Source organism: Balaenoptera acutorostrata, chromosome 8 (genome assembly GCF_949987535.1).
Source record: "Balaenoptera acutorostrata chromosome 8, mBalAcu1.1, whole genome shotgun sequence".
NCBI classification, from domain to species: domain Eukaryota; kingdom Metazoa; phylum Chordata; class Mammalia; order Artiodactyla; family Balaenopteridae; genus Balaenoptera; species Balaenoptera acutorostrata.
Window position 1 is genome coordinate 102729854 of NC_080071.1, and position 16427 is coordinate 102746280.

A 16427-nucleotide genomic window follows, 5' to 3' on the forward strand; every position below is an offset into this window, starting at 1 on the left:
CTCCTCCCCTTTTCACAAAAGATGGCATACTGTTTTGCACTTTGCATTTTTTCACAGCTTAGAAATCTTTCATATATCAGTACATAGAGAGTTTTCTTGTTTTTTGTTATAGCTACATAACATTCCATTGTACAGATGTATCATAATTTTGTGATCATTCCTGTTTGGACATTTAGGTTATTTACAGTATTTTTCAAATAGTGCTACAATGAATAATTTTGTAGATACATTATTTGCACATAATAAAGTATATTTATAGGATACATTTTCTGAAGTGCAATTGCTAGGCTAAAGGGCATATGCATTTGTAATTTTTATAAACATTGCTAGATTGCTTTCTGTAGGGAGCTACACCAACATACTCCCACCAGCACCCTATGAGAGGGCCTCTTTCTCCATAGCCTCACAAATGGAATGTTATCAGATTTTTGCAATCTGAGAAGTGAAAATTTGTATCTCAATATGATTTTAATTTGCTTTTATCTTACTTTAGGATATATTTTCATGCGTCTTAAAGCCATTAAAATTTTCTCGGGACTTCCCTGGTGGCACAGTGGTTAAGAATCCACCTGCCAATGCAGGGGACACGGCATCGATCCCTGGTCCAGGAAGATCCCACATGCCGCAGAGCAACAAAACCCATGCGTCACAACTACTGAAGCCCATGCACCTAGAGCCTGTGCTCCACAACAAGAGAAGCCACCGCAATGAGAAGCCGGTGCAGCGCAACGAAAAGTAGCCCCCGCTCGCTGCAACTAGAGAAAGCCCACGCGCAGCAACGAAGACCCAACACAGCCAAAAATAAATAAAGGAATAAATAAATTTATTTTAAAAACCCTTGTTCCTTATAAAATTGTTTTTCTCTTTTGTGAATTGTCATATCCTTTGCCCATTTTTCTATTGAGTTATTAGTCTTATTGATTTCTAGGGGCTCTATATTCATTAGGGAGATTAGCCCTTTGGTCTATGATATGAGTTGAAAAAAAATTTTTTTTAACTTCCTAATCATTTATCTTTTGGTTTTGATAATGGTGTGTTGATTTTGCCACGCATATGTTTTTACACTTATTTTATTATTTTTTGAAGTTTTTATGTTTAGTCAAAATTTTCAGCCTTTTATAGCCTTTAGCTTTCAATCTTTGTTGGAAAGTTCTTTTCCCTCTATTTTTATGAAGGAATTCTTAGGTTGGGTTTTTGTTTGCTGTTTTGGTTGTTCACATAAATAATGTTATACCATTTATAGTATTCTATGACTGTTTTGTTCACTTCATATATTGTGGAGATCCATGTGAGAGCTAAAGACTCAATTCAATTGTATTAGTGGTGGTGTGGAATGCCATGGTACTGATGTTTAGTGATTCATTATCCACTATTAATGGGCTTTCAAGTGAGTCCCACTTTTCAATATTACAAGCGACTTCGCAGGACACATCTTGCATGTGTCCTAGTGAGTCATGAGGCTCGGGTGTGAGAACAGTGCACAGACCTGGGGAGCAGGCTTAGAACGCACTTGTTTCATTCATTTCTTCACCGGCAGGGCCCTCTAGTGGCTCAAGCACAAGAAGGCAGCTCAGACTTGGAGGCCTGGTTTCTCTGACGTAAAATAATGAAATTAAGGTGCCTTGAAATCTTCTGATCCAACTCCCTCGTTTGACACAATAAGCTCAGAGCTTGACCCAGAACCCAGATCTCTGAGCCCCCAGTATGCAGCTCTGCCAGTGCCAGGCTGTTCTTTATATTGTGTGACATTTCACTGCCAGACATGTTCATCAAGTTACAGTGTCTCAAAAGGCTGGCCAGATAAATCTTGTATGTCTCTGGGTTATCAGCCAAGGGAAAGAGAGTTCTGGATGGCTGCAAGGTCACTTCTCCCTTCCTCTCTTCTTTGTCCTTAGTATCCTTGGTGGGAAAAACAGCTTCCCCCCCGTGAGCCTCTCTACCACCACCGGCATGGACCAGCTGTGCTGGGACTGGAGAGAGGAATGAGGATTGGAGAGATGGTGGTCTCCAAGATGCAAGGCAGCCAAGACTCAGAAAAGCACATCTGTGCTGCTCCAGGATTTCTCCATTTGGGGCTCTGAAGGACAGCTAGCTGGTGAAAAGGGACTCTGGAAAACTTTCCTGGAGCTGTGTTTGTATTTACAAGCACAATACTTTAACTAAGACTCTATGATTATTTCAAAAAGTTTGTCCTGTCTCACTAAGTTAATGGCTTCTTGAGTACAAAAAATAGATCTGACACTTCCTTACAGCCTTCTGGGGCTCCGCACATTACTGTGTGTTCAGTTCACTTCTATCTCTCCATTCTCCAAACCGCCAGGACAATTAGAATCTTTATGTTAAAATTCAGCAATTATCGTCTCGTAATTACATTGTTTAGCCCAATTACTTTCGCGGCTGTTGGTCTTGTACCTTTGGTGAAATTACAAGTTCTTTATTGGCAGGATTTGCACTGGGTTCCCTTCCATTTAACCTCTTCCTGGACTTCTGCCTTATTCACCTTGCCTTATTACACAGGTACAATCTCACGCACTCTCTTTAGAAGAGAGCTTAGATCCTGGGGCCTCTTCTATTAAATGGAAGGAAATGAATATTTTAATTTTGCATCTTTGGTTCCAGGCACCATTAATTCCTTTCTCTTATAATTCTCACAACAGCCTGAGAAGATGTCATTCTTACAGCTGAAGGGGCAGACTTGGATTTCAAAGCTGGTTTCCACTATACAGGGGAAAGAATGCCCATGAACTCTCTTGCAAGAAAATGACAATTTCCAGAGAAACCCTCCCTCTCTCTTCCTTCTCTTTTCATATCCTTTTCTGGAGCCTAGAACTGGGTTCTGCCAGCATATTCTGACCGGCTAACAAAGGGCTCCAGGATTATCAAAGCCGGAATGTGGCTTCACTTAAAGGCATTTTGAGAATTCATAGCAAAGCTAGCATCAGGGATTTCACATATCTCAACTCCAAGGTAGGAGATGGACCTTTCAGGGCACCACATGAGGCCTTACAGCAGGCTAGGCATGCCCAGAAATCCAGTTCAAGATGTATGTTTTGTCACTAACAAAGGGCCCTAATTCTGCAACTCTATACCTGCTGGGGAACATTTGCTTATACCTCCTCTGGCCCTCCTCCAATCCAAAGGTAGTAACATTGTCCTCTTTATTTAAGAGAAAAACAAACAAGAAATAAGACTGTATTTGGGGGTATTGCAATAGGGAGAGCACACCAGATATGAAGATCAGAATGTCTAGGTTGTGTGGTTTTGTCTTAGGCTTTCATAGGGAGGAAGGTGGGATGATTTACAGTTGGGATTGATTTGCAATCAGAAGTTTCAATCAGTCAAGTGAACAGAAAATATTTATCTCCGTATCTAGCTAGTTTTAGAGGGCAAAGATTTTAACAGGAAGTTTGAGGATCTGAGTCCGCCCTTACGAGCAGGTTCAGAAAAATGGGGAAAGGTCTTTGGCCTTGTCACGGGTAAACAAGGGGGTCTTCTGTAAGTCTTACAGGACTCATGAAAAAGGGTGGAGAGTGAGTTTTACCTAAGAGATAGGGACAAGGATTGTTCTTTACAGTGAGCCGTTCTGGGAACACTGACAGGTCAGGAAGTTTCTAACCATTGTTGTTTCCAGGGAGCATATAGTGCTCAAGTAAAGTTCAACAGTGTGACTTCCTCAAGATTTCATTAGGGGGGACTCTTCTGGAAGCAAAATCCTGTACTTCGTATTGTTGACCAAATGGCTTTTTAAGATGAAAGTTAAGTCGTTATTTTAAAAAAGAAAGGAAGAAAAATTCCTTGAAAAGAGGCCCTTTTGATCACGCCACTTAGTAACTCATCGTACCTCGCCAGGCTTCGAACTACAAGTCCCAGAGGGCAATGCGCCACTTCCTCCCCGTACTAAGGGCGGGAATCAAGCGCCTCGCTGCATGATGGGAACGACAGTTAATTTCCGTATGATGGAAAATTTAATTTTAGCGGTCTTCATTTTTCAGAAGAGTAAATTAGAAGATCCTCAAACAAGGCGCGGACGGAGAACCCATATAGTAACATTATCATCTCCATGGGGAACGGACCAGGTTCCTCCAAGGGAAGGTTTTAACCGCAGCCGCGGCTCCCGCTCAATTTTCCCAGTAGTCTCCTTTCCGGTCGTGTCATGCGTCATTACCGTTGCGGCTTCTCATTGGCCGGATGACAGGTGATGGCGCCTGCGCACTGAGTTCTTTTGACGGTCGGGGGCAGGCGCCATTTTGGCCGTAGAGGTGCTTCTGGGAAGTAGTGCGCTGACCTACACACCTTGCCAGCCTGCCGGGTATGGCCTCTTCTGCCGGGGCTTTCTAGGTCGAAGTGTGCGCGTCTACAGCTGTTGCTGCCTTACTCTCCGCAGCCTCCAAGGCCTCTAGTCGGGCGGGAGCCTCTGAGCACCGGGCCGCGCCGTCGGTGGTCACAGCGCCGGGAAGGAGGTGACAGGGGCGGCGCGGGGCGCAGACACTCCCCGCCGAGAGCCGCCTGCCATGGACTCGGAATATTACAGCGGCGACCAGTCAGGTGGGGCCCGGACCTAGGGGACAGGGCTGGGGGGCGGAGCGGTTACTTGGCCGGGCTTGGCCTCGCACTCCCGCGGGGGAGGGGTGGGGAGGGGAGGGACGCCCCGGAGACGTTCCCTCCGCGGACTGGGTCTAACGTGGAGTGAGGCGGAGCGCTGAGAGCCAGCCGACGGGCTGCGGCCCCCGAAGTTAGAACCTCGGAGAGGGGATTCTAGAGGGACAGCTGTCTTCTGAATCGGCGAAGGACGTCGCTGCAATAGGGAGCCATACATCAGACACTGTGTGCAAAGTACGAGGGAAGGTCTCCTGATAGGGGATTTTTTTCAGGAGTTGAGAGTGATTTTCGAGAATCCGAGGGAGTTAGCTGTTCAGTGGGGTCGCAGGATCTTATCTAGACTTTTCACTAGGAGTTGGGACTAGTTTGATCTCGCCTGCAAACTAGTTTCTCCCATTAAAGAACACGTAGGACCCAAATTTGAGTTGTATACATATTTTAGAATAAGGCGTGTTCCTCTGGTGCTTACTAGCGATTTTTGTTCCTTTCCTTCACCTTGAGATCTTTCCCCTTTCTCCTCACTGAAGTTCTCCTTTCTTTTCCTGTTTAGTCTGTAAACACGGGGCCCCTCTCTGCTAACACCGTGGTAGCCACCGGAGATCCAAAGACGAATAAGGCAGAACCTCGTGGGGAATAAAAACTTTGCTTTTAGTTCCATTGAGTATTCTCTATCAAAAGGGCTTAAATAATTTTCTAAGCGTTAATTACTCCGTTGTGTTTTGAGTTCACTTCGATTCCTTATTATGTGACGGCGAATAGTAGTGACTGCAAACACGTTTCCAAACACATACTGCTGTTTTGCTTTAAACTGCAAACACGTTGCCAAACACATACTGCTGTTTTGCTTTGCTTTCCTGATGTTTTCAAAATAGTTGTCAGTTTATTTGTGTTTTTAAATTACTTTTAAATAAGTAATCATATGTAATATGTGTATATAACGTGCTGAAAGACATGAAAAGTTAGCAATTTCCTGACTTTTCATTTTTTTAGCCATTTTTTGACGTTCATCCCTGTATTCCTAATTTATGCTATCTCGTTGCATCATTTTTAGGCATTGTGTAACGACTTCCTATTATGCTAGGACAGGGTCTTAGCCACTTCTGTGCCCTCTTTCCCCCATATTCCAACCATTGAAGCGCAAGTTTTCGTTACACTTCAGAATTTTTTATTATGACTATATAATAAGAATATTAAATATATATATATATTTTTACTCCTTAGCTAAGTAGAGAAGCTGATTAGTATGATACTGATTTTCCTGTAGTTGACTGCTTCATTTTTATAAATTTATTTATTGGGCTTCCCTGGTGGTGCAGTGGTTGAGAATCTGCCTGCCAATGCAGGGGACATGGGTTCGAGCCCTGGTCTGGGAACATCCCACATGCCGCGGAGCAACTAGGCCCGTGAGCCACAATTACTGAGCCTGCGCGTCTGGAGCCTGTGCTCCGCAACAAGAGAGGCCGCGATAGTGAGAGGCCCGCACACCGCGATGAAGAGTGGCCCCCGCTTGCCGCAACTGGAGAAAGCCCTCACACAGAAATAAAGACCCAACACAGCCAAAAATAAATAAATAAATAAATTTTTAAAAAATTTATTTATTTTTAGTAAACTCCTAACCAAGGCTTCCCATATTCTCCAACAACTCTAAATTCCTCTCAGTACAATTTTACTTTGTATTTTTAAAGTATTGGTTAAAGATAGGTAGCAATTCATTTTATAATAGTATAGTAGTATATGCTTTACTTTAGGGAGTTTACACTATTTCTGGACTGGAGTTCCTTGCGCTCTTCATTCATAAACAAATACTGTACCAGACAGTGTTCTGGGCTCCAGGGATTCAGCAGTGAACCAAAAATCCCTGTTCTTTTGGCACTTTCTTTCAAGCGAAGAGAGAAGCGCATTAAACAAAACTAACTTGGAAAGTCATGTAGTACATCAGAAGGTGGTAAGTAAGTGCTATGGAGAAAATAGACTCAGTTATTTTAACATAAAGTTGAAATAAAGTGCACACTATTAGTTTGTTGACTTGGTCCTTAGTGATGTTTATTAAGCTTCCTATTCCTTTAATGATATATTCTCGCTGCCACATGTGTCAACAATACAAGTTACGATTGTTGGTATTTATGTAAGTATTGTACTGTTGTCTTATTCACAAATTAGCATCATTAGTTATGCTTCATCAGTGGTAACCCTTGCTCTTACATTATTCTTGATTCATTGTGTTCGTTTCGGTTGTAGATGTCATCCATCTTACACCTTAAGTGGGTTTTTGTTTTATTTTTAAGCAGATGATGGTGGCGCTACCCCAGTACAGGATGAACGGGATTCAGGGTCAGACGTTGAGGAGGATGTAAATGAGCAGCACTCTGGATCAGACCCTGGAAGTGTAGAGCGTCATTCAGAGGTATTGGCTAAACAACATCTTTGGGGAGGCTTTTCCCTTGCACATTCTATGAGACCTGTTTTATTTAGGAGTTGTAGAGAGCCTGTCTTAGGGTCTAGGCTTCAACCCCTTCAAAAATGATAGAGAACTGCTTTCAAAGTAAATAAATAGGGATCGTCTGGTTACTTATGAAATCACAGGGAAATAAGTATTGATTGAGTCCCATTTTGGATATTAGGCAGTTTCAACTGTGCTTATTGATTCAGAAAATAGGCCAGGCCTTTGATATTTGGCTAGGCTTCCCCATTCCCAGAATGATGTCTTAGTGGGACAGTGCGGATTTGCAGTCTGAAGAAACATCAATTGAAATAGAAAGTTATGGTGGTTATCACCTATTAAATTTATATGATTTTAATTGGCTTCCCTGGTTATACAGTCTGTACTGCACAATGTTAACAAAATAAAATTGGGACTTTTTCAATAATTCAGCTGTAAGTTTTTGGTAAACACAAACTGAAACGTAGGAATGATAAAGATGGCCAATATACCAAATATTTTGCTTTGACTACACATGCACAGAAAATTGTCCAATTTTTTTTTTTTTTTTTTTTTTTTTTTTTTTTTTTTTTGTGCTAGGGCTTTCTCCAGTTGTGGCAAGTGGGGGCCACTCTTCATCGCGGTGCGCGGGCCTCTCACTATTGTGGCCTCTCTTGTTGCGGAGCACAGGCTCCAGACGCGCAGGCTCAGTAGTTGTGGCTCACGGGCCTAGTTGCTCCGCGGCATGTGGGATCTTCCCAAACCAGGGCTCGAACCCGTGTTTCCTGCATTAGCAGGCAGATTCTCAACCACTGCGCCACCAGGAAGCCCCCTGTCCAATTTTAAGTAGTAGATGCAGTTGTTAGAGATTATATTATTGACTCTGTCCGTTGACATATCACTAGTATATTCATATATCCAACAAATATTTTTTGAGCACGTGCTATGTGTCAGGCTCTTCTGAGTGACTAAATGAGGTTCCACTGCCATGAAAATCCTCTCCTTGGATTTATTTTCCAGCAGGGGGAGAAAGACATTAAACAATATACACTTTTTTTTAAAAAATTTTTTTATTTTTGGCTGCATTGGGTCTTCGTTGCCGCACACGGGCTTTCTCTAGTTGCGGCGAACGGGGGCTACTCTTTGTTGTGGTGCGCGGGCTTCTCATTGCGGTGGCTTCTCTTGTTGCGGAGGATGGGCTCTAGGCGTGTGGGCTTCAGTAGTTGTGGCACGCGGGCTCAGTAGTTGTGGCTTGCGGGCTGTAGAGCGCAGGCTCAGTAGTTGTGGCGCATGGGCTTAGTTGCTCTGCAACATGTGGGATCTTCCCGGACCAGGGCCAAATCAGTGTCCCCTGTACTGGTAGGCAGATTCTTAACCACTGTGCCACCAGGGAAGCCCTCCACACTTCTTTTTAAAAATTGTAGTTTGTTAGGAGGTGATAAATGCTGTGGAGAAAGAAGAAAGTTTGAACAGAGTGAAGGGTGCCAAGGTGGAGAGCAGGCTTTGGTGTTAAATAGGGAGGTACACATAGGCCTTATTGAGAAAGTGACATTTGAATCAAGACGTGGAAGGAGGTGAAGGAATAGCACGTGTCTATGTAGGGGATGAACATTCCTAACAAAGATCTAAGGTTGGAGCCTTTGTGGCTAGAATAAATAGGCGGCAGGTGAGATCAGAAGTGAGAGGAAGGCTTATCTTTTAGTTATTTTGACGTCCTTCAGTTTTTGCTACACTCTTAAGCATTTAGACTAAATTCTAATTAATATGTAATTGATAGGTAGAAATTATTTGATAACATAAACATTGTTACAGTTTATTTAGTGTATAATATCTTAACTTTCCATTTTGGGAAGCAGCATCAGGAGATTGACTGATGGCTTCATGCTTCAGTTATAAATGTATAAATGTAGTGTTGACTTTTTTTTCAACTACTTTTTTTAATGAGATGGATTCTAAATAAATAAATGTGCATGTTGAAAATTTGGAAATCATAAAAGTTTAAAGAAGAAAATTGAAGTCAGCATATTCCTGTCACAGAAATGACTATTAACTTTTTTACATTATTTCTCCTGCGTTTTTATTCTCCTTCTATAGAACGTATGTATACGTTTTAAGTTACTTGTGATTTTTCTATATATGTTACGTATCAATATAACATTTTTATCTCTTCACTTAACATTATACTTAAGTATTTCCCCATGTCGTTAAAGATTCCCACTAAGTGTAATTTTTAATGGTTGCATAATATTTCATAATATGGATGGACTATTACTTATTCAACAGTTTCCTGATTATTAACATTTAGACTGTTTAGCTATTATAAATGAAGTCTGCCATGAACATATTTTTGTGCTTTTCATAGATTTTCCCCTCCAGGAGGGTTATCCTAATTTGCTAAACTTCTAGTAGTTTGAGTGCCAATTGTACCCTTGAAAGAGTACAGTTATATTAAATGGAGCAGTGCAGGTTATAGCCCCCAAACTTAAAAGATGTGTATTAGTTTTCTATTGCTGCCATAACAACCTGATACAAATTTAGTGGCTTAAAAAAACAGAGATTTGTTTCTTACAATTCTGGACGTCAGAAGTTCAAAGTGGGTCTCACTGGGTTAAAATCAAGGCGGCACCAGGGCTGTGTTCCTTCTCTAAGGGAGAATCTGCTCTCTTGCCTTCTCTAGCTCTACAGGCCACTTGCACTCATTGGCATATGGCTTCTTCCTCCATCTTCAAAGCTAGAACTGTCGCATCTTTAAATCTTTCAGACCTTTGCTTGTGTCCTCACACGTCTGTCTCTTACTCTGACCCTCCTGCCTCCCTCCCATGAGGACCCTTCGTGATTATACTGGGCCTACTCAGATAATCCAGGGTAATCTTCCTATCCTTAATTACATCTGCACATCCCTTTTGCTTATTTACACGTTCTGGGGATTAGGATGTGGACATCTTTTGTGGGGGCATTGTTTTGCCTGCTGCAAGATGGTACTCACAACATGATTTTTCCAAATAATGTTTTTCCCGTTTGCATTTTGGAGTTCAGGCTAGTTGTGGTTTGTTTTTTTGGTTTGTTTTTTAATTCATTTTATCTATAGTACTCATTCTGCATGTGTTTCTTTAGATCTCTAAGGAAACTGTTAAAAAAGATCAAGATAATATTTTAAAACTTAATGCAAAAAATATGATGAAAAAAATCAAAATCTTAAAGTCAGGATCAGTAACAGTGCTTTACTGGTCCATATTGGAGCCTGAAGCAAAAGAAGACTTAGTCGGGCTTCCCTGGTGGCGCAGTGGTTGAGAATCTGCCTGCCAATGCAGGGCACACGGGTTCGAGCCCTGGTCTGGGAGGATCCCACATGCCGCGGAGCAACTAGGCCCGTGAGCCACAATTACTGAGCCTGCGCGTCTGGAGCCTGTGCTCCGCAACAAGAGAGGCCGCGATAGTGAGAGGCCCGCGCACCGCGATGAATAGTGGCCCCCGCTTGCCGCAACTAGAGAAAAGCCCATGCACAGCAACGAAGACCCAACACAGCCATAAATAAATAAATAAAATAAAAATAAATAAAAATTTAAAAATTAAAAAAAAAAAAAGAAGACTTAGTCATATGTATGCTAGTATTTAAATTTTGGTATTTTGTTCATCATGGATTTTTGTGTCAAATTTGACCTTTAAAAATATCACCTTTTTTTTTCAAATATCTTTATTGAGATAAATTTATATACCATGCAATTCACCCATTTTAAAGTATGCAATTCAGTGGTGTTTAGTATATTCACAGTAGTACAGCCATCACCATAGTCAATTTTAGAATATTTTCATCACATTGAAAAGAAACCCTTTAGCTGTTACCTACTTACCACCCCCACCCCCCAGCCCCTCCTTGTTCTGGACATTTCATATGAATGGAATTACATAACATGTGGTCTTTTGTGACTGGCTTCTTTCACTTAATGCTTTCAATGTTTATCCAAGTTGTAGCATGTATCAGTACTTCATTCCTTTTTGTGATCAGTAATATTCCATTCTTTGGAGATCCCACATTTTGTTTATCCATTTGTCAATTGATGGACATTTAAGTTGCTGCTACTGTTTTTCACATTTGCTGCATCAGTTTACATTCCCACCAACAGTGCACAAATGTTCCCTTTCCTCCCCATCCTCCCCAACACTTGTTATTTCTTGTCTTTTTGATAAGAGCTGGTGTGAGGTGATATTGTAGCTTTGACGTGCATTTCCCTGATGATGAGTGATCTTTTCATGTGTCTGTTGGCGATCTGTATGTCTTCTTTGGCCAAATGTCTATTCAGATCATCTGCCCATTTTGTTATTGGGTTATTTGTTTTTTTAATGTTGAGTTGTATGAATTCTTTGTGTATTTTGGATATTAACCCCTTATCAGATATATTTTTTGCAAATATTTTATTCTATTAAGTAGGCGGCCTTTTTGTTTTGTTGATAGTTTCCTTTGCTATGCAGACTTTTTAGTTTGATATAGTTCCTTTGTTTACTTTAGCTTTTGTTTCCCTTTCCTGAGGAGACATAGCCAAAAAAACATTGCTAAGACCAGTGTCAAAGAGTGCACTGCATATGTTTTCTTCTAAGAGTTTTATGGTTTTAGGTCTTACATTTAAGTTTTTAACCCATTTTGAGTATACTGTTGTATATGGTGTGAAAGTAATCCAGTTTGATTCTTTTTCATGTAGCTGTCCACTTTTCCCAACACCATTTATTGAAGAGACTATTCTTTCTCATTGTATATTCTTGGCTCCTTTGTTGTAGATCATTTGACCATATATGCATGGGTTTGTTTCTGGGCTCTCTATTCTGTTCTGTCGATCTATGTGTCTGTTTTTTATGCCAGTGTTAACACTGTCTTGACTACTGTAGCTTCGTAATATAGTTTGAGATCAGGGCATATGATGCCTCTGTGGCTTTGTTCTTTCTCAAGATTCTTTTGGCTATTCAGTATCTTCTGTGGTTCCATAGAGCTTTTAGGATTATTTTTTCTAGTTTTTTGAAAAATGTCATAATTTTGAAATGGATTGCATTATATCTGTAGATTGCTTTGGGTAGTATGGTCATTTTAACAATATCAATTTTTCTAATCCATAAGTACATAATAGCTTTCTTTTTATTTATGTCTTCGATTTTTTTTTAAATTAATTTATTTTTTATTTTTGGCTGTGTTGGGTCTTCGTTGCTGCGTGCAGGCTTTCTCTAGTTGTGATGAGCGGGGGCTACTCTTCCTTGCGGTGCGTGGGCTTCTCATTGCGGTGGCCTCTCCTGTTGCAGAGCATGGGCTCTAGGTGCGCGGGCTTCAGTAGTTGTGGCTCGCGGGCTCAGTAGTTTTGGCTCGCGGGCTCTAGAGCACAGGCTCAGTAGTTGTGGTGCATGGGCTTAGTTGCTCCGCGGCATGTGGGGTCTTCCCGGAGCAGGGCTCGAACCCATGTCCCCTGCATTGGCAGGCGGATTCTTAACCACTGCACCACCAGGGAAGCCCTGTCTTTGATTTTTTTTATCAGTGTCTTACAGTTTTCAGTGTACTCTCCTTGTTGGTTAAATTTATTCCTAGATTCTTTTATTCTTTTTGAGGCAATTATAAATGGGATTGTTTTCTTAATTTCTTTTCATAGTTCATTGTTACTGTAAAGAAGTGCAAGAGATTTTTGTATATTGATTTGTATCCTGCAACTTTACTGAATTCATTGATTAGTTCTATCAGTTTTCTTGTGGAGTCTTTAGGGTTTTCTCTATATATTATGTCATCTGCAAATAAAGACCATGTTACATCTTCCTTTCTGATTTGGATGCCTTTTATTTCTTTTTCTTGCCTAATTGCTAAGCCTTCCAATACTGTGTTGTATGAAAGTGGTGAGAGTGGACATTCTTGTCTTGTTCCTGATCTTAGAGGAAAAGCTTACAGCTTTGCACTATTGAGTGTGATGTTGGCTGTGGGCTTGTCATATGGCCTTTATTATGTTGAGATACATTCTCTCTTTGCCCAGTTTGTTAAGAGTTTTTGTCATGAATCAAAGTTGAATTACTTTTTTTTTTGCATCTATTGAGATGATCACGTGATTTTTAGCTTTCATTTTGTTAATATGGTATATCACATTGATTGATTTGTGGATGTTGAACCATCCTTGCATCCCTGGAATAAATCCCATTTGACCATGGTGTATGATTCTTTTAATGTATTGCTGAATTTGGTTTGTTAATAATTTGTCGAGGATTTTTGCATCTATGTTCATCAAGGATATTGGCCTGTAATTTTCTTTTCTTGTGTCCGTGTCTGGTTTTGGTATCAGGGTAATGCCAGCTTCATGAAATGAGTTTGGAAGTGCTCCCTCCTCTTCAAGTTTTTGGCACTCTTTGAGAAGGACTGGTATTAATTCTTCTTTAAATGTTTGGTGGAATTCACCAGTAAAGCCATCTGGTCCTGAACTTTTCTATGTTGGGCGGTTTTTGATTACTGATTCCATCTCTTCACAGTAATCAGTCTATTTAGATTTTCTATTTCTTCATGATTCAATCTTAGTAGCTTGTATGTTTCTAGGAACTTATCCATTTCTTACAGATTGTCCAATTTCTCAGCATACAGTTCTTAGTTTTTATGATCCTCTGTATTTGTGTGGTATCAATTGTAATGTCTCCTCTTTCCTTTATGGTTTTATTTCTTTCCATACTCTTTTTTTTCTTGGTAACTCTAGCTAAAGGTTTGTCTATTTGTTTATCTTTTGTAAAAAATGGGTCTTAATTTTATTGACCTTTCTATTGTCTTTTTAGTCTCTATTTCATTTATTTCTGCTCTGATTTTTGTTATTTTTTTTTCTTCTAATAATTTTGGGCTTAGTTTCTTTTTTCTAGTTCCTTGGGGTGTAAAGTTGTTATTTGAGATATTTTTTTTTTAATATAGGCATTTATTGCTGTAAGCTTCCCTCTTAGGACTGCTTTGCTGTATTCTGTAAGTTTTGGTATGTTATATCAATATTTCCATTTTCATTTGTCTCAAGATATTTTTTGAATTCTTCTTTGACTCATTGGTTGTCTAGCAACATGATGTTTGATCTCCACATGTTTGTGAAATTTTCAGTTTTCTTCTCATACTTCTCATACTCATACTCATTTCTACTTTCATACCATTGTGGTCGGAAAAGATGTTTGGTATGATTTCAATCTTCTTAAATTTATTAGGACTTACTTTGTGGCCTAACATATGATCTGTACTGGAGATTGTTCATGTGCACTTGAGAAGAATGTGTACTCTGCTCCTGTTGGATGGAATGTTCTGTAAATGTCTGTTCAGTCCATTTGGCCTAACGTGTAGTTTAAGCCCAATATTTCCTTATTGATTTTCTATCTGGATGATCTATCCACTTTGAAAGTGAGACATTGAAGTTCCCTACTATTATTGTGTTGTTATCTTATTTCTACCTTAAGGTCTGTTAATATTAAGGTACTCTGATGTTGGGTGCGTAAATATTTACAAATGGTAAATCCTCTTGTTGGATTAACTCTATTATCATTATACAATATAATGACTTTCTTTGTATCTTATTATAGTTTTTGGCTAAAAGTCTATTTTCTCTGATTATAAATATAGCTACCTCTGCTTTCATTTGGTTTCCATTTGCCTGGAATATCTTTTTCCATCCTTTTTTTTTGTTCAGTCTGCATGTGTCCTAAAAGCTGAAGTGAGTCTCTTGTAGACAGCATATAGTTCAGTTTTTGTTTTTGTTTTTCCCATCCATTTAACCACTCTATCTTTTGGTTGAAGAATTGAGTCCATTTACATTTAAAGTAAATACTGATAGGTAGGGACTTATTATTGCTATTTTGTTCTTTGTTTTCTGACTGTTTTGTCATTCCTTTTTTCCTTCTCCCGTTCTCTTCCTTTGTGGTTTGATGATTTTCTGTTAGCGGTATGCTTAGATTACTTAAAAAAATTTTTTTTTGTATATCTAGTATACCTTTTTGCTTTATGGGTTACCATGAGGCTTATGTAAAATATCTTATACCAGTCTATTTTAAGCTGATAACTTCAAGTACATGCTAAAGTTACACATTTTTGCTCTCCCCCACATTTTATGTTTTTGATGTCACGCTTTATGTCTTTTTCTCTAGTGTACTCGTTAACAAATTATTGTAGTTATATTTTTAATACTCTGCATTTTAATTTCTTTAATAATATTTTTACTATGGTTTTGAGTTTTTTTTTTTTTTTTTAGTGGTTGCTCTAGGGTTTACCACATATATTAATCAGAATCAGCTTCAGATTTACGGTAGCTTAATTCCAATGGTATATAGTAAGGTTAGTGCTATGTAGCTCTATTCTTTTTCTCTTTTTGTAATATTATTGTTATACATATTATATTTATTAATGCTAAAATCCAACAATGTGTTGTTATAGAAGTTATTTCCTTAGTGTAATACAGGTTTGTTCCCACCCACCTTCTTTGTACTGTCATTGGTCTTATGTATTACAAGTCCAGCAATACAGTATATACATATTACTTTATGCAACTGTTACATAAATCAGTTAAATTAAGAATGGAGAAAATATGCATTTATACTGTCTTTCATAATTACACAGTTATGTTTACTGGTGCTTACTGTTTTTTCATGTGGATTCAATGAGGTCACTTGCTTTCAGCCTGAAGAACTTCCTTTAGCAGTTCTTGTATGGTGGGTCTACTTGACAAATTCTTTCCTTTTCTTGGTTATCTAGAAAAGTTTTCATTTCTTTTTTGTTAATTATTTTTGAAAGATAGCTTTGTTGGATATAGGATTCTTAGTTGATAGTTTTTCTTTGAGCACTTAGACTATGTTATCCCACTGCTTTCTTCCTCCATTGTTTACATTGAGGAGTCAGCTGTTAATCTTACTGGGTTACTCTTATAGGTGATGAGTCAAATTTCTATTTCTATATATATTCTCTATTTGATATGATATTGTCATCATGCCTTTATTTTTTTAACCATGTTTACAAATGGCCACTTTGAAGTCTTTTCCTGAGAAATCTAATATCTGGTTGCTCTCACAGGCAGTTTCTGTTGCCTGCTTTTTTCCTGGTTATGGGTCATACTTTCCAGTTTCTTTGCATGCCTTTTAATTTATTGTTGGAAACTGGACATTTTAGAGTAATTGTTTAGTGACTGGCTAAACAATTATTTTAGTGAATACTGTTTCCTCACTCGCAGTTTTAAATCTCTGGTGTTGCATCCTCAGAGATGTGCAGTTTGGGACATGCTTACAGTCACCTGGGATGACAGTGGTATTAGTAGGGCTCTTTTTTTCTCTTTCTCTTACCACAATCAGCTGTTAAAACTCCACTGATGGCTGTGTTATTTTCAGCAATGCCCTATGGCATAAATTGCTCAACAAGTCAATCTAATCAAATTCTGGCTCCTTTGAA

The 16427-nt window shown here is 39.3% G+C and overlaps 1 protein-coding gene across 1 annotated transcript in view; it reads left to right on the forward strand.

Moving 5' to 3' along the window:
* The first annotated feature begins 4219 nt into the window (after positions 1-4219).
* IWS1 (interacts with SUPT6H, CTD assembly factor 1) overlaps positions 4220-16427 on the forward strand; it is a 44620-nt gene continuing 32412 nt past the window's right edge. The window contains exons 1-2 of the mRNA XM_057551378.1: positions 4220-4545; positions 6888-7003. Coding sequence (XP_057407361.1) covers positions 4512-4545; positions 6888-7003 — 150 coding nt within the window. The 5' untranslated portion in view covers positions 4220-4511. The remainder of the gene's footprint in view (positions 4546-6887; positions 7004-16427) is intronic.